The sequence below is a fragment of the Heloderma suspectum genome, chromosome 1 (assembly GCF_057233095.1).
Source record: "Heloderma suspectum isolate Gila_16-S chromosome 1, 16-S_ref, whole genome shotgun sequence".
Classification (NCBI taxonomy): Eukaryota; Metazoa; Chordata; class Lepidosauria; order Squamata; family Helodermatidae; genus Heloderma; species Heloderma suspectum.
This window is the reverse complement of record NC_139458.1, coordinates 130693044-130717939: the sequence shown is the minus strand read 5'-3', so window position 1 is coordinate 130717939 and position 24896 is coordinate 130693044. Positions and strand designations below refer to the sequence as shown.

General features: G+C 40.4%; 1 protein-coding gene across 1 annotated transcript in view; it reads right to left on the bottom strand.

The window, feature by feature from the left end:
* Positions 1-24896, bottom strand: part of LRP5 (LDL receptor related protein 5) — a 169907-nt gene that overhangs the window by 88065 nt on the left and 56946 nt on the right. The window contains exons 3-5 of the mRNA XM_084857481.1: positions 15034-15231; positions 10254-10450; positions 6283-6414 (exon numbers count right to left, since the gene is read on the bottom strand). Coding sequence (XP_084713607.1) covers positions 6283-6414; positions 10254-10450; positions 15034-15231 — 527 coding nt within the window. The remainder of the gene's footprint in view (positions 1-6282; positions 6415-10253; positions 10451-15033; positions 15232-24896) is intronic.

Genomic DNA, 24896 nt, shown 5'->3' with positions numbered 1-24896 from the left:
ATTCTCATTTTGTAGTTAATGAGAAGCTATGCAGAAAATAGTGGGGGGGGGATAGTTTATAGCCAAAGTAGTGCTCTCTTTAATTCATTAGTTTTGTATTTTAAATATCCACACTAGATGTAGCACTTTCCAAGTTGGTTATTTTGTGCTGCTGTTATTAAAAATTCATGTTTCAGCTCTGAAAATGGCAGCTGCATTCTATTTACAAAATTAAGTCCAATCAGAGCTGACAGCAGCAAAGCAGTCCACCTCGCCAGCTCAACAAGAGCTGTTTGTCATTCTCCCCTTGGCCCACTTCACATTTGACAAGTGACAAGACATCTATAATACAGTAACAAATGTTCCAATTTATTCACCCAACCTAAACAAATGTAGACAGCACTGGTTGCCTTTGCTAATCCACACCAGAAAATGCCATGCTATTCCTTTCCCATTTGTCTGTCTACTCATCAGACTAGAACAATGCTCTATTGTGGGTGCTTCTCTAGCCCCCTTCCTTTTCCTTCCCCTACTTCAACGACTGCTTTTACAGCCACCATTTTGCTGGGAATGACTTTGGGAGGGGAAGATTAGCAACTTATAAAACATTAATTCACAAATCATACAATTATTACCACCTTTGGAAAACAGATCACTGTAATTACACTGTAAAGCTACACGATCTGGGCCCCTTAAATACAGAACACACCTTCACTTTTATTAAACCCAAACTGATTTTTAAGAGCCATACATATATGAGCTGTATATGTATATGTATATGTATATGTATGTATATATGTGTAACAGAGTAAATTATCTGGTGAGTTTCCCCTGCAGGTACTGGGAGAGAACATAGACGAAGAGAAATGCAGGGGATGGAGGGAAATTACCATGCTCGTTAATATTCTTGCCAACATGCCAAACAATGAAAATTCAACACAATGAAGTTTCATATTAACCAGTTGTTAACACTGATCTTCACATGGAGAAGAAAACAACATGATCATTGTAGGCAGTTTTATTTTATTAAAATGAACTGCATGATAAATGCTACTATTACAGGGTCTAACAGGGAATTAAAGGCAAAGGAATGCCACCATGTATGAATTGTTTCACATTTACTCTGAAACAGTTACTTTGAATTGTTCCCCCCCCATCAAAAAAACTCAGTACAACTTGCTGCCCTCACTAAGACTCATGAGGAAAAATGCACATTCAACATTTACAATCCAATAAATAGCTAAGGCAGCTGTTATAAAAATAGTGAGGTTCTTTAAATGAGGATTTTTGTTATTATATTCTTAGAGATAGTTTAAATATTATAAAAATCAGAGAGATAAGCTTCTATATATGTTAACTAAACCATTACTTCCAGTTAAAAAAAGGACAGGTAACAGACAGGCTGAAGAGGCCTACTATCCACCAACGTAAGCCTCTCCACATCTAAAAGGAGATATATCTTCTTGTGTATATGTCTGCTTCTTTGCATGTGTGTGTGTCAGAGTGTGTGTATTAATAGCCACTTAAAGCTTGCTGCAAGTTTCATTTTTTGTTGAATTTTTGGGTTGTATCCAATCGAAGTCACACTTAAAGTAGACCCACTGAAATGAATAGGAGTTAAGTTAGATTAACATTGGATGCAACCCATTGGATACAAAACCCCTGTTTGGAAAACAACAAGTCATCCGATCAAACTGGTTAGCTCACATCTTATAACACCAATGAAGATGTCCACTGTGAGGTATAACCCTGTATTTAAGGTTATACCTCACAATATCAAGCCTAATGTTTTTACAATTAAGTCATGGCTACAGCTTCAATACACTGCTACTTCCTCCCTCCTATAAGATAATCAGGCGCATCACCATTGTTTTCAGCAACTACATGCTGTTGTGACATTTGCATTCTTAAGTCGATAGTGAAGTTAGGTTTTCCGATAAGTGACCTGTAAAAAAAAATTAAAATAAGAGAGCAGTGGGGGACAAGAACAGCAGCATTTCAATTCAGTACTAGGAAATATCACAAGAGTTCTACACTAGGCTTAAGACAGAATAAGACACACGATACTACGCTTTCTCCCATAGGGCAAATAGTAGTTTCAGAAGGAGATACTAAAATCAGGGGAAATGGGTGGGGGGAAAGGATTAACACCCCTTCCCCTAGTGCCATGGCCTTGGTCCGACCACTTGGTTGGCTGCTCTTCACTTTAAAAAAAAAAATCCTGGCTCTCCTACATCTTATCTAATTTCACCCTAAATCAAGGTTTGCAACAATGCTGAAGAGGTTGTCTGCTATGTGAAAAGTACTTATCCGAAGGATCTGATTCTTGAGGGAAGTACAAACTGACCTATGCAGGTTGTACCAATGTGTATTCAGTCTGAAACCCAAGTAATTTCTTTCCCTCTGAATAATGAATTAAAGCCAGCCTCTGGCAACCAAGGAGTTAATTAATAGGAGCAAGAATCAAAGCACATGGATGTTGGCATAAGGCAGCTAGCCACAAAAGATGCAGAGCTTGGGAAAGAAATAATCCATAAAACTGAACTAAAAAGCCACATTCTTATGCAAAACCAGACTTCCTGTTCCCATCCCACTTTCCCCCCTTTTGACAGAAAGCCCTTGAAAGAATGTCTGGCCCAACAATACAAAGGTGCTAACGCCATATAAACAGTCACTCATTTCTGTGCCCTTAGCCAAAGTACTAAATGCCCACTGGGGCTGTTTCCCATTGCCAGAAACACAAGGTCAATATGAATGTTTTGAAAAGCTTGTTCTGAGCATTCAGCAAGGGTTTCTAAAGCTGTGAAAGAGGACTTTTTTTAAGGGACGCAGAAAAAACTTTGTTTCGGTACCTTAGAAAACATGTCATTAACACAACTGCAGCAGGAGGGGTAAATGAAACTGGTCTTGCTTTCTACCAGATACAAGTTACATTTGCAGCATTGCATATGTCCATACAAAACTATAGCTAAAAAAGTCACAGAGACAGGAAGAGGCAGAAGGGGAATGTAGCAGGCAATGGCCACCATGGTTTGGTACATCAAGATCTAGACCACTAGGGGAGATGTTGTTGTTGTTGTTATTATTGAGTGTTTCATGAACCATATTCCACAGCACACTGATTTTTAACAAGCAAAACACTATTTACAATGTACTGAACTTTCTTCTAGGCCATCAAAAGGCCTACAGTTAAGAATACTGGTTTGTTATTCTAATGCTTTCTCTCTCTCTCTCTCTCTCTTCTTTTCAGAAGGCCATAGAACATACTCCAAAGGGTTCTTAAAATAAAATTGTTCTAATTCTCTCCCCTGAGATCTTCCTTGCTTCCTTTTTCAACTACCTGCATTGGAGAGGCCCTTCTTTCAAGACAGCCACCATAAGAAGCACATTTGGTGGCAAAATGGGAGAGAGCCTTTTTGATGGACACTTCCAGACTGTGGAATTCCCTCCCAAGGGAGGTTAGGTTCTCTGCCGTCTGCCTGCCAGGAAGCAAAGATCACTTTATTCAGCAAAGCCTTTGGCCTATAAGTGGGTCTGTTGGTTTGGATGCTGTTTTTATTCTGTAATTGGTATGGGTTTTTTTTGTAATTTATGTGTTTTATTGTTTTAATGTATTTTATATTGTTTTTGTAAGCAGCCACTATACACTGCCTTTTGGGGAGAAAGGTGGGGTATAAATCAAATAAATAAATGACCTTTGAGATCACTTCCAACACTATGATTCTAGATACCAACAGAGTGAGAAATTGCAGGTGGGTGACACAGATATAGGCTGACATTTAGCAGACCTAACCCCATCCTCCTTAGGATACTTCATCAACTGCCCTTTGTTAGTCTGGAATCTTTAATGAAACCAAACTAAAAACTTATTTCTCTCATTCTTTAAACTAAAATGTGGAAATATACACTGATTTTTTGTACAAGTGAAATACTAATTTCAGCAGGAAAAACATCTTAATTAGGGCTACACTGCCCATTCAAGAAATATTTAATTTAGCCCGTCTTGATTTCCTCTTCCAATTCCCCATCATTGACTTTAAATGTGTTTTCCCATTTAAAAGTCATTTTTATTCTCAACTACTTAACTGGGGTAGTGGGGGCGGGAGGCGGGAAGTGACTTTAAAATCTTATTGGTCATTCCTCTGATTACGAATGTCTATCCATACAAGTTCAGATATTATTTTGTTAACTTTGTACTCAGATATTGCGCAGTATTTATGGAAGACTTCTTGATGGCAGTGATGGCCCAAGATATTTTGATGCATCAGGCAGAAAATCCAAATGGTGTCCCCCACCATGGTAGTAAAAATGTAATCAAACCAGATAATTTACCATTGGCTGCCCTTTAACAGCACTTCAAAATCTGCTGCCAGAGTCAGGCCTCTTCAGCCTATCTGTTACCTGTTTCATGGAGCAGAAGGAAAAATGGAGACAGAAGCACAACTAACACAGCATATTCTGTCTGTTTTTCACAAGCTACAATTAAACAACAAGCTGTCCTCTGCCAACTGCACTGGACACCAGCGTCCAAGCGTGTCTCTCCCAGACTGAGGTAACATCAATGGACAGTTTAATAACTAAGTTGTTTCATTATATGCAAGTATCTCCAATATGACACACAAGATAATTAAACATAGGATATTATCCGCATGGTATGTTACAAATACCAAGAGGCTGATGGTGGAGGATGTTATAGTACAGGATGCTAAGGGCGCTCACATGAGGAAGCACTGCTACTTCACTCAAGTCCTACATGCTTTTCTTTAGTACCGTTTTCCCTTTCACAATGTAAGAAGTCGTGTCAGCAGAAATGGTTTACCTTTTGCTAACATGTTGCATGTTAACTTGCCTGTTAAGTTGCTGTTCTGTTTTGTATATTTGTCAGGGTAAAACTTCTGCATTGCTTCCATTTTATGTTGTGTTTTACTACAAAATCCCTACTGGAATTCTTGCTTGCTATTGCAATAAAAAGTAGGTAGATAGCAGCCTCATATCAAGTGCAGAAGAACAAGATTTGTGAAGCTCTTGGACTTAGTCTTTTGTTTTTTAATATGATAGCAACACAAACTAGGCCAGCGAGATGTTCTCTGTCATTATGCTTTGCACCCTTCCCCTACACCATCCCCACCCCCACTCCTGAACAATACACAAACCCCACTAAATTTATTCAAATCCAAGTTTGGTATTTCTGTATGTGGACCATTCCCATTTAACCTAACTGAATCTTGTGACGTCATAAAACATGAAATACAAGGCACTGCCACTTGCAATCCAAAGTGCAGCCAATTTTCCTGTCACACACCATTTTGATTTTTCAAATAGCTGAAACATCATTCCTTCACTAAAAATACATGGTAGATCCTGATCTACTTGTGAACTGGACCTTATATTCTGGTTACATTAAAGACTGTATACCAACATAAGCTTATGGACCCTTTCAATAGTATTTTTCCATACTTGCATTCTAAAACCTCAAGCAGGAAAGGAGCCAGAAAATGGACAGAGAAACACAATCTTTGTAATGCATGAATGCTTAAATGAGGGACTAGCCAGGCTCACAAATCCACATTCCAAGATAGGTACTTGCATCCAATTTCTACCCCCTGCATACATTAGAAGCAGATGTTACAAAAACAGAGAAAGCAGCAACAGAACTGGAATGTACCCAACTAGGAGATACCAGCCCTCAACCCCCTCGCCTCATGATGTTAAGATATGATGTGATTATGTATTTCACATCTGCAGCCTCTGTATTTTAAGCGAACCCTGAATTCAGTAATACGTAAGCATTGTCTATAGACTTGAAGCCTTGAAGTTCTGTCAAATGAATTTAGCTACAACAGATTTCATATCCACAAAAGACCCTGTAATTTGGGGGCAGGGGAGAGTAGTGGTTGGAGAGAGAGAGAGAGAGAGAGAGAGAGAGAGAGAGAGAGAGAGAGGAGGAATAGCAGCACACATAAGGAGCTGTTGTTGGGTTATCTGAGGGCTGTTTCCCCTTCCAACAAGCCATGCTGCCCAGGTTTGGATAACATAACAAGCTGCACCTGAGCTGGTGATTAGGCAAATGGTGCCCGGTACGCACCACAGCTTAAATAAGCCACTGTCGCTTGTTTAAGCCATGGTGATCATGTGAACTAGGTCAGAGAGAAGTCATTACATAAATCGCTTTTCAAGTCTGTAGACAAAGAAGCAATCAACTTGTCCAAAATAATCTTTAAATCTACCCATCTTCTGGCATGCCTGAATTCTCTTGAGCAACCATTCTTCTGGCCAGGGACATGACTGATAAAGATTACTTACCTGCTTTGCAAGTCTTCCCATCTTCTTGAAGTTGGACTCCAGTGGGGCAGTTACAGCTGTAAAATGGATCTCTTGGGGACAATAAGCACAAATGGGAGCAGCCACCATTATCATCCTCACAGGGTGTATGAACTACAGAAATCAGAGAAGACAGAAAACAATTTACATTTTTTATAAAACATAGAGGAAGCTCAATTCCCTGATGTGAACTAAAGAGCTTTATTTCCCCCCAGAAGTCCAGGCAGGCAGACACTGCAGTATCCTGTTCTGAACAACTCTGAAAATAATTTAAAGAAATTATATACTTATTACATTTTGTAGAACTTATATTTCCCTGAAAACAAATGAACAAATAAATAAATAATACCTATGTATCTATATCTATCTATATATTACAAAAGATAGCAGGACAGGCTGCATAGTGAGACAAAGGGTGCTTCCAGGTGAGGCTTTCATTTGCAACTGCCCTGCCTCATTCACTGAATTTAATGTCCACTGTCTTTAACTTGTAACCCTCCCATGTTTTCCCACTGCTTCTTCCATCTTTTTTCTTTGCTCAAAAAATAATCTATTAAGGAGGAAAAGTTGGAATTGCTGCATAATGTCTTTTGATTGTTAGTGCTGGCGCCCTCCATCTGGAGGTACCTTTAGGCCAATCTTAAAGGAGGCATTTCATATAGCGCATGCACACCCACTAATTTTTCCCTGGAAAAGTCCCATCTGGCCTTCTCACAACTGCTTTAACTTAAAACATAGTTTGAAAGTAGTTTGGAGACTTGGTACCAGACTTCTTTAAAGGGAAACTGCTGCTGGGATGCATGATGTAGTTTCCCTTTAAAGAATGCACGTACCAAATCTTCAAACTGCTTCTTAAAACTTGTAGGAGTTCAAAAAGCAGCTTGGGGCTTCTGTCGGGCAGCGCCTGAAAGTGTAAAAAAATGCAAGGGTACATGCAGATGCTACGCATGTCCTGCTAATTTGGATCATGGCCTTAGACTACAATCCAATTGCACCTGTGCAATCCCCATTTGTTTCAATGGGGATCATACAGCAAACTACAGATTGCACCCTTGATCTGTCACTCTACTATGATGTTTTAAATATTTCTCAGCTCAGCTGTTTTCTACTCAGTCATGCTTGCTAAAGAACTTAAAGCAAAGTCTTAATCACAGCCAAAACATTTTAGATCATCTAAAATTACAATGACCTGATTCACATGTTGTGACAAACCATGAGCTGCTGAGAAGACAAGCGGGAGTGAGTGTGCGCGCTGGTGCCTGCATGCCCCCCTGCTCCTGTTGAGATAAACAACCCTGGGATGCTTTGTTGTTTATTGTGACATCTGAACCCAGAACTCTGAGTTGTTGGGGGACAAAAAAACTGAGAGTCTGAACCCATAGATTTAAACAATATGACCCTAGGTACAAATCTTGAAAAACATATGTCTAATTTCAAGGGTGAAGTTCAGCACTTTGTCCACCAGACTCCTTTAAAGACTTTTAGACTGAACACCCCAAAAGACCCACCCTCTTTAGCGAACCTAGAGTGGAGTGGAGAGATCTGTAGAAAACTATGGGAACCTTAATAGATGAGAAAAGTGCTCCTTTCTCCCAATACAAGGATTGTTAAAGAGATTTCCTGTGGCATCTACAAAATATGCTTGAAGAACAAAAGCTGCATTTACTAGTACCATGCACACACTCCACTGTGGCTATGCATGTAGTCAGTGTGTCTCACACTCACACCTGAGCAGTTTAAGGTGTTTTTAGTTTTGTTTCACCATCTCCTGGAAATGATTTGGCTAGATTATGACATCAAAAAGAAAGGCATCCAACAATACAAAAGGGGATGATAATTCAGGAGTGCTAAGCAACTGAGAAGTTAATATTCCGCTCACTCTCAGACTGTCTGATACATGGGCCATAATCAGACCAGCAATATATAACAACTTGGGAGAGATGGAATCCAAATCCGATCCTAGTCAAGAGACAGTGGTATCTGAGCTATTTCTAGCAGATAGTATTTCCCTGTGCACCAGGTTTTCCTTGCTACTGTCCAGAAATACTGTGACCCAAGGGCGGGACATTCCCTCAGCTGACAGAAATGTCAGGAATTCAGAGAGCACCACACAACCCCATCTGGAACGCAAGGACACCCTGTAGCAGAGCACATGCCCAGTGCCTTCTACTGAAGTATTGCACCTGTTTCTCAGCTACAGCAGATCCCAAATTCCTTTGTTTACTCCATGACTGTTTACTGTCAACCATCCTGCCTTTTCAAAGTACAGGAAGCACCATGCACAGAGACCAAAACTTTCAGATTTGTTCAATGCTAGATCCAACAGCAAGTGCCTACTAAAATGACAGAATATTGATTCCTGGGATAAATTGTAAGCTTACTGCGTACCTTTCCAACATTTAGCACCCACAAGCTACAATTTCCTGAACAATGCATAAGCTGCAGGGTGTGTTATCTACTCCATCTTTCCCCCCAAACTTCCTTGATAAAGATAGAAGCTCCATCCACGTGGAATAAAAGGAGAAATTCATATCCTAAGTCAGACACAGAGCAAATTAGCTCTTCCTGCTGCAAAGGATCTCAATAGCCATTTTGAGATTCTAGCATAATGTACAACAGCAGCAAGAGACTAAATAAATGCAATGGGCTGGAGGGAAGCAATTCCTTAGAATCACTCATTTAAAGCTATTTTAAGGAATGGTATAGGTGATACGATAAACATCAGCAATCAATTCTAGATAAAAGGCTGTCTAGACGAACAGGTAAAGGGGGCTTGCAGATCTCTTCTGAATGAAGAATTTACATTTGTTTGGCTCTACTTTCTAACACATGTTCTACTTGTACTAGGAATCACATGTATCAGCAAATAATGACAATCTCATCTAAAGGCTTGGAAACCATTCTCCTATTCTGCTCCAATACACTGTTTACAAGTCCAAGGTACCCAAGCAATAATTAGTTATTATATTTAACGAAAGTGACTTGTGGACTTGGAGAACTTGAATTCCAAGTTTCACACCTCTATATCATTATTCAGCTGTAAAGCTCTAGCTTGTCTGGCCCCACTAACATCACAGCAGCTTAGCCAGCGACAATTTGAGGAACTGTGGCACCTCCACCTGCGAAGTCCCACTGAAACATCCCAGATTAGTAATGACATCAAGGGGTAGGGCACAGCAGAGATCAAGGAAGTTACTGCAAGAGTTAAGACATCAGAGGATGAGATGCGGAGTACAAGGGAGTTCCTATTTGCTTCCAAAGCTTGGGGTCATGAGTATTTTGTAAACATTGTGGCAGCAAAACAATTTAAAGCACTCTTCCCCAAAGGATGGTCAAATCCAGGACTTTAGCTGATCACATAACCAGCTAAATTTCAGTCTAACTTGCCATTCACAATGCTTGCTAACGTTGCAGTAATGAAAAAAGTGGCCCTGTTCAGACACTACATTAAGCCATGATGGTTAGGAGTTTTGAGCTAACCATGTTGGCTTAGCATGATATCTGAACAGCATCTGTCCCAATCGTGGTGGTTTATTAACCACAGACTAACCACGTTCACTAACCACTTGCTGCAAGATTGTTAGTGGGCTGTACCATGGCTTAGCATGATGTCTGAACAGCCTCCATGGTTAATTGACAGCTGCCACAGAGCTCTGGGGCACGAGTAGCCAAAGGAGTAGTAGCCACCGAGGCCCAAGCGCAAAGGCTACTGGGATGCATGGCTGCCCATCTGGAGGACTGCAGGTTGCTGTAGCAGAGAGGGTAGTTAGAAAATGGTTCATCTAACCATATTGCGGAACATGGTTATCTGCACCTGTGGCAGTAGCACTCGCAGTGGTTAGCAGTAATCATCATGTACCATGGTTAGCCTAACCAGGCTTCCCCATTGTGCATCTGAACAGGGCCTATATAAATAAATATATAAAAACTGCAAATAAACATAGGAAACATACAATACGGTTGCCTTTCAGGGCTCAAAACTTGGATGTCCATTGGTGAGTACAGTGAACTTAGTATTTCTCTCCTTTTCTCTCCAGTCTTTTTGTTGCAAGCATGAATGGAGCGTGTCTGCCAGTCTGTCCAGTACAGGGTATCTCCAGCCAGCGTCAGGGCAAATGGATGAGTGAGACTACCTTCCACGACCTTTTGCCTAGAGTTTCAGGGGAAAGCAGTTTTTACAGATGATTTATACCATAACTATTTTATGAGTTAATACTCAAAACCAAGATGGAAGCTCCTTAAATGCTTAAGTCAGGATTTTTAAAAAAAGAACACTGACTTCCAAAAACAGCAGCAACCAACCCCACTCAAATTCTTTCAACTGAATAATCTCAAAGAAAAATACACGGGGGCTGCAAGAAACAACTAGAACTTCAAGATACATCTATTTGTAACCATGTGGCTTTTCCCAAACCTTCAACTCCCATCTGTTACCTTGCTCTTAATGATATTGTGTACCACTGACTAATTCTGGCTGATGTGTTTTCAAAGTGGAGGGTTCCTCACAAGGATTCTGCTACAGCAAGTTTAATCCACTCTATGCAGAATACAAATCACTCTGGAATGCCATCAAGTCAGTATCACAGGCAAGTGGCAGTGGCAGTATTTGCAGCATAGAGGATTTATTTCTTTAAAGTTTATTTAGCACCATTAGAATTAAAGGACACTCATACTTGAAAATAACCTATTTATATCTTCCGTTTCTGTTCCAAAGTAATTTAAAGTTTGTAGTATGATATAAAAAGAAAGGAATTAAATTATTTGTGTTGTGCATAAAATATAAACATGAGCTGCACAAAGTTTAACCACCAAATCCAGGGAAGATATGATTAGTTGAGACAGTCTTGCTGCAATACTTTATCCTAAGTGACAGCAGTACAAATCAGAAGCAGACTGGAATTCTGAAGCTAATTTTGTTACACAGTACATGGCCAATACTTTTGCTCGATGGAGTGGCTGGAGGGAGGGGGTACTGTCCCAACAGTACTTACCTGGAACATGAGGAGTTATTTATGCTTTCCAAAGCAGCTTTCAAGGGTGCAAGATGAATTCATATTTGGGTGAACATCCTGACTGGCAAACATGCTATTTGGATTTCTACAGTACAGTAACATTTCTTTATGGCAGTATGAATGTAAAATGCAAACCACTACCTCAAACAAGTTTTTTGGGGGGGAAAACTCCCATTAAAAGGAAAAGGAAAGGTTCCTCCTGTGCAAGCACCAAGTCATTGCTGACTCCTAGAGGGACGCCGCTTTCGCTGGTGTTTTCATGGCAGACTATAGCGGGGTGGTTTGCCATTGCCTTCCCCAGTCATGCCCATTAAAAGAGCACACAGGTGCCAGGTTGCATTTGAAACCCCCACTTGGGGGGTGTCATGTCACGTGAACCTGGCAAGTATGGATTATGCAAGAGTTAAACAAACTATGGGCTATATGAGCATTGTTTAACTCCCGCATAACCCACGCTCGTTGGGTTCACACGAAATGACAACCCCCAAGCAGGGTTTGCATATTCAAAATACCAGCTGCATGCACCCCACACACACCACAGCTTCACCAAGGGTTAAACAACCCAGATTATATTAAGCGCAGGTCCTCATGAACCTTCATGATGGGATGCCAAAAAAACCCACTGTCAAATCACAGAACACATCTTTGGAGATAGAGGTGACCTATGAGTTTATGGTGTTTGGGAGGGGGAACTCCCTTGTAAAAATCTCCACCTCAGATCCACATTTTTGCACTATGGTGGTACTGGCAAGTGACTTCAACTGTGCCTCCTAGATACTACTGTAAGCTTCAATTTGAAGGTGGTTTGGGGGGATACCATGTACAAATCATGTCAATTCAGGAACATGTTTTAGTTCTATTGATCTGACTTTTTCCCAGGCCCCACAGAAAAGTAAAGAATGTATGTACAGCAGGTTTGTTCTCTCTTTCTCTCTCTGTGTGCACGCGCATGTGCACGCTTTCTCTCTGCATGGGGGGGGATGTGGATTTCTCTCTTCCTCTCCCCCCCCCATGCACACTTACCTGGGGGGAATTCCGATTGGAAGCCTCACTTCCAGGTAAACATGAATAGGATTGGACTATTTTGTTTGCATATATGTTAAATCAGGAGAAATCAGAGGATCCAAATATCAGTGGCCATAAGGGTTAAGAGGGCAGAGGAGGGTAGAAAGAGACCACATCCAGCCTTGACATTGAGCCTTGGATGGTTTCAATTCTCACCTGGGAGGCCAGGATCAAACAATAAAGAGGAAAGGAGCCAGGTTGAGTTTTCCTGTGCTGTGATGGAGAGAAAGAGGTTAAATCCCAGGTACCACCCACCCAGCAGGGGAGAGGAAGGGAAGGAGGTTGGAGAGCACAGTGCAAGTCTCACAGCTGCTGGTAAAAGCAGCCCCCCTTTTGCCCCCCTGCCCCCCACAACAAGGCTGCTAGCTTTGAGGCCTTCTCTTCCTCCTGCTGTGGCCTTTAGGGAGGAAGGGAACCAAGCAAACAAGTGAGTGCGACCTGAACTAACTGCAGGTGTGGTGAAGAGGAGGAAGTGGATGCCACTGCTGCTGCTGCTGAGGGAGAGTTGTTGGCAGCTGTGGCTTGTCTGTTGCTGTGACTGTGGAGGTTTCTGCCACTCACAGTTATCCCCCACTGCCAGTCACACTTCCCTCCCTCCCCTGACTTCCTCACTGGAGCAGGCACAGCACTATCTTCCCGATCTGCAACATCTCTGGGCTTCACCCTGATGTGCATGTCAGGGGTGCAGCTCAGAGGCACCGGAGATCAGGAAGATGGCAGCAACTGCAGCTGCCTCACCTGGTGTTGTAAAGAGAAGTGCCCCGTGAGGCAGCTATAGCTCCTATGTTCCTCCCCATTTCTAGTACCTCCAGCCCCACTTCCAATGTGCGGAGAACCTAGCTGGTGATCCATGGGTGCTGCACTGGTGCTGCCAAATATAAAGGAACTCTGTCCAAGTTTTAGCTTAGCTATACTGAAGAGCTTCCATGAGCTTGGCCAGACAAGCTCAAAGAATTTATAGCTCCCCTGAACCCAAAGATTGGGAACTTTCCCTCAGATCAAGGGGTGCACAGTCCCCTGCAGCCTTAACACACAGTTTGCAGGGGGCTTTTTCCACACTTCCTTCTAGTGTCCGGGACATAGATCAAACAGATTAAAATCACTGAGAGTGCACAAAAGATGAAAGTGCTTTTCTACAATAAATAAAAGCAAAAATGAAATGTAAAAAGACTGTTCCTGTGAGCAGTTAGAGAACCTTCCTTTAGTTTTAGACTTGCATTCAGTCCAAAAACTCCCTGTTATTTTTCTTTTGAATACTAATTTCCCCATTCAATTAATCCAAGGAAAGTATGCACAACAGAATGGCAAAACAGATTTTTAAACAGTTTAAGAGATCAGAAAATTCTACAATATTGTGCAGATACTTTTGTTACATCGTAATCAGTTTGGTATAGGCAGGTAGCGCCCCACCTCATAATAAAAAATGGGTGTAACAATAACCTTTTACTGAACCAATTTCTGTTCATTTAGGAATGGGCAACTATGGGAGGCCTGGGGTTATTTTCGTCCCCCTAGACTACTTTTGCCACTACCACCAGCCCGCAGAGTTCTGTGAGGTGTTGTTGTAAAAAAACCAAAAGCAAACACCACCAATTTGCAACAATCTGCTACAGTGGCCAAATTTAGCTCGAAAACAAGCTAAATTTGGCCACTGTGGCATTCTGTACCAGTTTGCCACCAATTTCTGCAGATGAATCAGCAATTTTTTTGCTGTCGACATCAATGTTGACAGTGCAGTGGTGGGGCCTGCGGAGGCCACACCAGGGAGGGTACATGCATCCCATGTCCAGTGTGTTGCCCACCCTTGATTTAGGGACTAGGTCCTATCAATTAAACCATGGTTTATGTGATTGAGAATAATTCACAGCAAAGCTTGGGCTTGCAGGCCCTCACTCTCCTCTCTTCCTTCCATCACAGACAAGAAGAGGTAAGTAGAACAAAACCATAGTTCCATGTTACATATAAACTCAGGGAACTGTTGGTGTGTTCAAACCAAAATTGGCTTAAACAAACCAGAAACAAATCATTGTTTCAGATTCTGGTTTGTTAACTAACGTTGGTTAGAAAAAAACCATAGTTCCAAGTCTGGACATAACAAAGAACTGCATGAAGGAGGAGGACTGAGAACACACTGAAGATTTACACTGACATCATGAGCGAAAGAAGCACAGCTGATTTACACACTTGATTTCTACACTGAGCTAAAGAGTCAATAGAGATATCTGGAAACAGCTCAGATTGGAGGATATTACATTGCACAATGCAGTCAAGGTGGGCCAGGGAATGTATAAGAAATCTCGGGCAAGGGGGAGATTACAAGGAAAAAGCAGGGGATGGGGACTAGCAGCAGGGTTAAGGTGTGAGTGGTGAAGACAAGCTACTATCAGGGCACAGGGATGAATGAAAAAAGGAAGAAGCCATGACATGCCACAGGATAGACAGGTGCTATTTTAAATTTTCCACCTCAGACATCAAAATATCCTAGGGCAGTTTGGTTGAGTAATGTAGGTTCAGGAAGAGAAGTAGGATTGCATTGACATGGCTACCAGAGAGTGCATTGGCAGCAAATAAGTTTGAACAGAAAACAAACAAATAGTGACATTTGAGCAATGTAAAATTTATGGGGGAACAAACACTCACACACACACACATATACCTGAAAGAGCCATCCAGATTTGCTCTGTGAATGAAACTCAGCTTTGCATCAGCCCAATAAAGCTTTTGTTCCTCAAGATCTATGGTGAGTCCATTAGGCCAATAAATGTCAGAATCCACAATTATTTTCCGAACACTGCTGTCCATTCCAGCACGCTCTATTCTAGGTGTCTCTCCCCAGTCTGTCCAATACATGTATCTGAAATTAAAAATAGAATTGTTATGGTGACAGAATAGAAACCTTCCTGAACCTTCCTAATCCATATGACACTGAAATTAAAAAAGAAATAGAATATCAATGTTATTTTAAAATGTGAGCATCTGCATTTTAACATTTTACACTTTCATTGACTGTGTTGCCTCCTATGCACTAGAGTTGAAAATCTTCTCCAACATTTTTTGGCACCATATACAATGCCACTATGCGCTTAGGCTCGTGGAACTTCTAGGCACTATTATAATATGTTAACAAATATTTCATAAGATACGAATGGTTACATGCAGTACAATTCAATCTTTTAATCTACAGTCTTATTTTCAGCGAAGTAAGATAAACCCTTCAGTGCAATAAAAAATTACAATTGCATCTGACTAATAGCAGAGTGGAGTAACAACTTCCTTATTATTAATTTATTTATTACACTTTTAGAACACCCAATAATCAGGAAATGTGTGCTGGTAAATTAAAAACATAGAATAAAAAGCAGGAAACAATGATAAAATAGCACATAATAAGACTAAGATAAAATCATCAGCAAAGGGGTAAAAACAATGCAGCACATAAAACCAACGTAAAATCAGTAACAAAATAAAACAGTGCAAAGTTCTAAAAACAGTTCTTAAAATGCCTGGGAGAATAGACAGGTCTTCACTTAGTGTTTAAAAGACCATAACATAGACTCTAGGTGAGTCTCTTTGGGGAGAGTATTACACGAACAGGGTGTCACCACTGAAAAGGACCTCTCTCTCGTAGCCATCTGCCTCACTTAATTCAGTGGGGGAATCTAGAGGATGACTCCAGATGATGACTTCAGGGTCTAGGAAGATACGTAGGTGTGGGAGGAGATACTCCTTCAGGTAACCTGGCCCAAAGCTGTTTAAGGCTTTAAAGATTAAAATCAGCACTTTGAATTGGGCCCAGAAATGGATTGTTAGCCAGTGCAGATGGCTAAGTACTGGCTTAATATGATTGTACCATCAATTAACCTATGTCCATTAATCAGGGAATCAACTGAGCCAAACCGAACACTAGAGCATTGATTAATGAATACAGATGCAATGGATATGTATTATGCGTACAATATCGCATATCACATTTCACATCTGATTTCATAACAGCAAATTTACTATTAGTAGGCACCCTGCTCACATTACAGCTACAAAACTAGTTGTACTATATATTAGCAATAAATGTGCTAGTAATAAAAGCAATAAATGCACACACCCTCTTTCCTAAATTCTACAAAGATGTAACCGTAGAGCTAATTGTTGGCATATTGTAGTTGTGCCGAAATCAACTAAAGAAGCTATTCAGAAGGTATTGTAAAGAGCAAGTTATGCAATAGGATGCTAGGTAAACGCAAAGGGCCAGTTCACATGATCAAATAAGCCACCGTGGCTTAAACAAGAAGCTTGTTTAAATAGGCAGAATGTGCCAGTGCGTGCCAGGCGCCATTAGCCCAAATGTGCCCATAACCTGGGCACAGCTTGTCATGTTGTCTGAAACCGGAGGCCATGGCTTGTTTGAGGGGGAAAGAGGCCAGGGGTTATTTGAAGGTTATTTCCCCCTCAATAACCTGTCTCTAGAAGGAAAACCGTGTTGCCTCCTATGCACTAGAGTTGGAAAATGACCTTCAAATAACTTCTGGCCTCTTTCACCCTCAAACAAACCATGCTGTCCCAGTTTGGACAACACAACAAGCCATGCCCAGGTGGGTAATTAGGTTAATGGTGCCCAGCATGCGCCACTGATTTAAACAAGCCACAGTGGCTTGTTTTGATGGTGCAAACTGGGTCAAAGTATTCCTAAGTAAGGTCAAGCATTCCCAAAGTGAACAGCAAAATCAAAACAATATACCAAATCCCTACACAATGTATGCAGTCATTGTAGTCTGGCTAAAATATTTCCAACCAAGTTGAGACAAAAAAAAGCATGGTGGTTTATTGTGGAAATACTGACATAATAAAGGCACCAAGAGGCAACGCTAGCAAATGCCACTGCAGGAGCAACCATCACCACCACAAACACTTACCAGAGGAGACTGCAGATTAAAATAGGTCAGAACAGCCCTGTGAAACAGTCTCAGAAAGGCCATGGCATTCTCCAAGACTGACAGGCTCATAAATTTAGCTAAACAGTGTGGAAGAAACACCGAGAGGGTCTTTTACACGTAATGCCTTGCTTGACTACTGCATTGTGCCAAGGATGGAGGGAGTGGTGGTTGAAAGGGAAGACAGATAAGGAGTGTAGAGTTTATCCAGATGCCTGAAATCCACAAGGCCTTAGCCTGAACCTCCGCACCGCAATCCCCACAAAAGCAATAGGCACACAAGTTCCACAAGAGGAGCCGTGAATAATTTATAGTCAAATCAACTATAATTATAAATGGGCCTTAGAACAGGAGGAGTTCAATGTTGCATGAGAAAAGAAGCTTTTATTTTTTTTAAATCAAAGTTGATTTTTCAGTTATGATTAATACTTGCAAGATTGAAGCCAGGTTTTGACTCTAGCCCTTAAAATAACTCATATTTCTGCTAAACGGATCACTGCATGTTTCTTGTTTAAATGCAAAAGAGGTCTGTGCAACAGAAGACCTTTACTATGCCACTGGTGTGAAAACTCAAAGTGAGGATCAGTAAAGATAAATCTGCACAGAGATGAAGAAATCAGAAAGCACTCACTGCTAGTAACTAGTTTTTATGTAAAGTGATTGGCATTTCCAAAAATACTGCACGTGTAATTAATCTACCCCTTGAAGAAATCTGGGACATAGGAGCTCATCCATGGAACTGGGAAAAGTGAGGCAGAGGTTACATTTTTGCTTCATGGTAGTTCAAGCAACCTGAACCGTGGCTCAGAAATCAAGAGCATTTCTGATCCTGCCAGGAATCAGAACTCTTGTGTGACCAAGGAGCCATGCCACTGCTTTCCCAGAGGATGGATATTTTCCTGCAGAACAAACAGATTAAGGATACCAGAATACTGGTGGCCCTACATGTCTCTGGCTGTCCCACACTGCTCCCCACCAAAACCCCAGTCGCACAAATGCCATTCTGCTGACAGTCGTGTGAGATAAATCCCACTAATGCATGTACGGACTTATCTTGGGAAACATACATGGAAGAAGAGTCACAATGTCATAGGGAATATTTGGATACAGCAGTTTCTGCATTAAACCAAAGTAGTAGACTTATTTCAGAACTGGCTTTTAGTCCCCCACGCCCACTTCAATGCTTACTAGAAATCATGAACCGTTTATGTACCCTGTACATGTACCCTGACAACTTTTAATATATTTATGACCTATGTCACAAACGCAGCTCTACTAGATATGTGCTGTACTATACACAGCTGTGGCAAAAGGTTGTTACCCCCAGCCAAGACACCCCAGCCACAGAATGAAAGAAAGTGGATTTGATATCATGGATAAAGGTAGCACAACCAAGTGATTCTAGCTGGTGCAGAGAACAGTTTTACTGTTCAGTGGGTCCCAACAGTTGGGGCTATGTCAACTCTCTCAGGGGACCAGGGAATTCTTACAGAACTCCCTGTACACATTCTAATAGGAGCTACAGGACACCCATAACATGCAATGGGTTGTGTTTGTTTACTTGTTTAACCATCTCTGAAGAGGTCTGTAGGACTCAAATTTCCCTAGCCTGGGGTGAGTTACAATGGGGTGAGGGGATCACTTCATTTCATTTATTATATTTCGATATTGCCCCATAGCTGAAGCTCTCTGGGTGATTCACAAAAATTAATGATGGGAGAGGGCAAGTTCCAGAACATAGGGGCTCCCCAGAGGGAGGGAAAAGCCAACAAAATTAGAATCCTAATTCACCTAATGGATCTGGGAAAGCCCAAATACCATTGCCCATTCCTGAGGATCCCCCTCCAATGTACTAAATGCATAAATGTTAGAAAGTTAAAAACACAAAAAGAAAAAAATCCTCTTGAAATAAAAAGTTCATGATAATCTAAGTTTGTTGAATGCTCAGCTCGCAGAGATGATGTTACATTCAGAAAGGAGAGAGCTACAAGTACTCCACACTAGGTCTGATTTGTTATATCCTGTACAGGAGAGCCTGTGTTTTGCCTAAATATAAGGACCAATCTGGGGGATCAACCACTGTGTGATTCTTTGACTCAGCAGTACTAGGGACTACCCGAAACCTGAATAGTCTACTAGGCGCAGAACTTTATTTTTCTAATGACCTATTGCAAATTGTGGCTGACATGAAAAATAGTTGACCATAATACATAAGTTGTAATTCAGAAAGCTTAATGACTACTATTCCTTATGGTACTAGCACACTATTTTTCATTACAATATAGAGGGACAGTTAGAGAATAACCCATTTCAGTTTGGACACACCAGAGTTTTCATCTTTCATTATTTCAAATTTTTTTTACACACACACACACACAGGTTCCAGCTGGAAAGTAATAAAATGAAAAATGCCTGCTTCCTATAGGAATTCTAGTTATTCAACTTCAAGATAAATTTAGCATTCAAAATTTAGGATCTGCTGCAGAGATGCAAATTAGGTACATGAGGTCACATTCATCAGTATGGGGCACCAGGCTAGAATTAATAAAGCCTTCAAATTAACAGATTAATACAGGTTGAATCTATTAGTGCTTAATGATCAATAAGGACTATATGAAGGCATTTGCTCCAATCAAGAAACTTGATACCTATCAGTTTCACTATAAATGCGTTCTTAAAAAGTAGGGTTTAGCATATCTAAAGAAGCATACAAAGAGCATGCATTTCAGTAACATTTCATCTGCAGGGCATAGCATTTGCTTTTGTTATTAAAAACAGCAGGCCAGATTTAATGTTCTGATAGTTTAGCTTACATCTTTGGTCTTTAGTAAATCTTTTAGTAAGAATGGCATGGGTCCAAGTTGTTCTACTAAGAGCAAATATTAGCGCTACATGATATGTTAAGGGTGCAATCCTTTGCATGTTTAGACAAAAAAAGCCCTACAACTCCCAGCATTCCCCAGCTAGCCATGCTGGCTGGGGAACATTGGGTGTTGTAGGACCTTTTTTCTGTCCACACATGCATAGGATTGCACCCTAAATCTCATCCAATGACACCCAACACCAAACCATCAGCTAGTTTAGAAATTCATGAACCTTTTGTACACTGAACCAAGTAAAACCAGTACCCATTCCTATCTAGGTTTTAAAAGGAACCATGTCTCATAGGTATTTACTTCTCTGCTAACATCAAAGCATTTAGTGATGTCCAAGGTAGAGAAATATTATAATCTAGTCTGCATAAGGTATTTAGGACTACAAACTTCTTAATTCAAATCCAATTCTGTGATGGGATTCTGTGTCCTACACACACCATGGATTGACCTAATTAATTTTGTTGGATTTAAAACATTTGTAATGGTTTACCAGAATTTTAAAAACTGCCTTTAATGCATTTGCTGCAGTACCACAGATAGGGCTAGATCCAGATTTAGTTATACATAGAGTAGATCCACTAAAATCAATGGGACCTACAATACTATATGCCAGCCTTCCCCAACCTGGTGCCCTCCACATGTTTTGGACTTCAACTCTCAGCAGCCCCAGTCAGCATGGTCAACAATCAGGAACGCTGAGATTTGGAGTCCAAACCATCTGGAGGACACCAAGTTGGTGGAAACTGCCACATGCAATATCTTGCTTTACTGGCTAGGACTACTTCTCTCCAATAGCCACAATGTTGTTGGGGCCACTTGAATGCTCGGGAACAAGCACAAACCATGGGCAAGAACTGCTTTAAGGCCTGGTACTATTCTGTCTCAGGCAGCATTCCAGATTCGCCTTGCTAATCTGGGCATGAAGCCTTTTTAAAGAAATCATGTAACCAAGCAATCTAGGCAGAAAGACATAGTTTTAGAGTGTAAGCCTGTGGGTAGGGCCTCTTCATTTTTGTACAGGTTCCAGCCATTTTGGGAAATACCTTTCCTAGCTGCTCAGTTACATTACAAAATTCGACAACAAGGCTCAAGGACATCTGTATTACAAAGATTTCGTGTTCATGTCATTTAAAAGCATACAAGATGGCACTGACCACATAGTCCTGTAGCAGCCCATTTTTCTCCTTTCAACTATCAAGTAGAATCCAGTGCAAAGAGAGAGTTCTAGGTCTACTTCTTCAATACCCAAGATTTTGCACCTTAATAACAAGATTGTACACCCACAGTTCGATTCTTGGGCCAATTAAAGCTGTGCAAATCATGAATGCTCTCATACACCAAAGCTCAGTAACTACACCTCTGTTAGATACAAAGCTTATTAACATTTAAATTGAGAATCCCAGAAAGGACAAGCATACTAGAGACAACATAAAACTTAATCATCATTATTATTATTTATAAGGTGTGTAATATTCACTAGACAGAAATGAAAAAAGCACTGCCAAGCTTCTGCCTGCAGGTTTACAATCTAAAAAACCAAAACACAATACAACAACTGTGAGATAAAAGGAGAGGGGGAGTTGGAGAGAAAACACAAATTTTGCAGAAGGTAGCAGAGAGTGAAAGAAGGAAAGAGTTCAAAAATATATCAATTAACCTAGAAATATGAAAGATACAAAAGAATTCAGGTAGTATGTCAAGAGGAAAACACAAGAGAGCAGAGATTAATTTTTAGTAATTTCTTAAAGTGAGACTGACAAGAGGCCAAATGAATATATGAAAGAAATTAGTTCCACACTTAAGAGGCCACAAGAGAAAAAACATAGAAACAAGAAATAACATGGGATGGAGGTTTAATAAGAAGATTAGCCTGTGGTGAACTGCGGAACCAAGAGAACAGAGAGAAAGCAATGAAGATATACATTTAAACTTTACGAAACAGGGGAAGCCAGTGAAGGGAAATAAATAACGTTGTGAAATTATTAAAGCATGAAGAAAGAAAAATTAAACAAGCCAAAGAGTTTGGAAAGAGGGCTAATATGTTTAAACTGAGAGACAGGAAGGCTGATGAATAAAACATTACAGTAGTCATCATAAGATAGAATAAAGGTCTGAATGCCACTTACTCCCTCTGCGAGACGCACCGAATTAAGACACAGGAAATTAAACACATACCAGTTAAGACTGGCTCCTTTTCAGGCTCCCAAAATTGAGTTTGTAAAATATTAGTAGCCATATTAATCAAACTCTTCCTCAAACTCTTAATCAAAAGTTGAAGCAATATGAAAGACAAAGGCTGGGATTCAAAGACCTACTTTCGGCATGCCAAGCAGGTTTTTTGACTTTCTTCCTTGAACAGCAGAACTTTTGCAGACCATATCAAAAATAGCTGTTGAAAGCCCAGCTAGTTTCAAAAGCAGTTTACCATGGGTGAACAAGGGTGTGCAGTTCAAGAAACTCAAGCCCAAAGCCACCTTGGCAAAACTAGATGTGGACATCTTTAGAGCCACAGGTTATGTAGGGGCTCTTTTTATGCTCTTTAAGCAATAAAGCAATTATTTCAGGTTTAAGGAGATGGATGACTCACAACAGTGACCAAAGGTATGTGTGTAAACAATCCCTGTGTTTGTCATTAACCCAGCAATGGGGATACAAGCTCTACAAACAGCATCCTGCCCCACAAGAGGGAAAAAAGAAACTAAAGGGAATTTAAGGGTCAACTGCCAAGATTCCAGGCAAAAGACCACCTGCCCTGGAAGTGGCTAGGCAAAAAGACTATATACTGGCAGAACAAATCTTATATTCATTGTCCAGGATGTCAGGCCAAAGTTAAATTAAAACCAGAAGTCTGAAAGTAGATGGTACTGCAGATATTGAAACCATAAGGTAAGAAGACTTCTTTTATAAGTGGGTGGTAGAACGTTGCATGGTGTTGATCCAACTACAAATTACTAGTAAAGCTTTGCCAATAGAGTTGCTTAGAGAAATTCAGCATGTGATGCATTCGCAGAACATCCCCCCAAAATGGACTACAACATTTTGTTTATACTAAAGAGCTTTCTTCTCTGCCAAATAACAGTATTTTCTTAAAAATCCCTTCATTATATTATACAGTAAATGTAATAAAATTCCTCTTAATGAACTTTAAACTTCACATTGTCTTCCAGCTACCATTAATGTTCTTTTTTAAAGGATCATAACTGCAGTTTCAGTAAAGGTGGTACTTCAAGCACTTTTATCAAATATTTTCCACGGAAATATAAAAGCAATAGTTTCTAATGTTTATATTGGAGAAAGTAATCTATTTTTAAAAGGTGCACTACAGGTATTTTATAATCACGCTACAAAATAGATGTGCATATGAATATCAAGGCAATAAAAAAATCACAAGTAACATATTCAGTATTATCCAGTAAATGTTCCATGGCTAGTTCTAAGGTTAATGGGCTGCACTCTCTCTTTTGCAAAAAGCAATACAGTGTAATAATCTTGGCTTGTCGAAACATTTTAGAGAGTAGAGGTCTTGGATTCAGAACCTACTATGAACACCAGAACTCTGGATGACTGAATAAAAAAAATGAGGCAGGATGGCACAATTGCTACAAAATAAAGCCTTATCAAGATGGAAAGCCATCTAACTTTGATCTGGATTTTCTATTAGACTGTTTAGCTACTACAGTAACTTGCAAGAAAAAAGCACAGATCTTCCTCTCATGTACAGTTGTTTTGGCAATATATTCCTCAGAAAGCCTTTTGAAGATGGTTTTTTTGACCAACAACAACAAGGTTTAGAACAAACCCTAACATAAAGGCTTCCAATAGGGAAATTTTGCACCCTCCAACAAAAACATTAAATTTCTACAACAATGAAGTATCGCACCAATTTTCTTCATTGCTTCATTGCTGTATCTTGTTGTTTGGAAGAACCAAGGTGGTTCAATATTTCTTTTAAAGCGACTGTACCTTCAGGTCCTACTCTTTATGGATGCCAGGTTACTTGGTATCCACGTGAAATCACTAAGAACACAATACTCAAGATAGTAGCTGTGAGTGGATCCCACCTTTCTAATGGCCTGAATCCCCTAATAATAAAAAAATAATAGAAACCATTGGGAAGAGAGAGCAGGTGCTAACTTTTCTTGGTCAGCAGAAGAAAGCCTCCCCACTTTGCAAAGTTCCACCCCTTGCAGCAGCCATGCCGGTGGGGGGAGGTGCGCCTGAAAGAGAGAAGAGCTGTGCAGAAATCCAGAAGACATTAAGCTAAAGCTGGTGCAGTGTTCAGCAGTGCTTGGTGCATTTCACAGCCTATCCAGTCAGCTGATCCCCATGACCAGCTGGAGCAACAGACACTAGGAAAGACAGGCCAGATTTATAGAACAGGCCATAATGTGTAACCTAAAGATGACTCCATAAAACACTTTACTAATGGGGAAAGGTGAGGTTAGCAAATGAAATCTACCTTGCTGAACAGCAACTCAACGTTCATCACCCACTAGCAATAAAGGACAATTATAGTAGCATACACATGCCCCTCGCATTTCTATCAAAGCCTTTTGGATCATGGGTATTAGAAGTTTGATCTTGAGTTAAGATGAGCTTTCCTGCTCTCCTATATATAGGAAATGTCTAGAATGGCATTTACCAAACAGACACTGGACTGAAATTCTCCTAGACCAAGTACACGATAAATGGGAAATATTAAATATCACCAGTAAGGA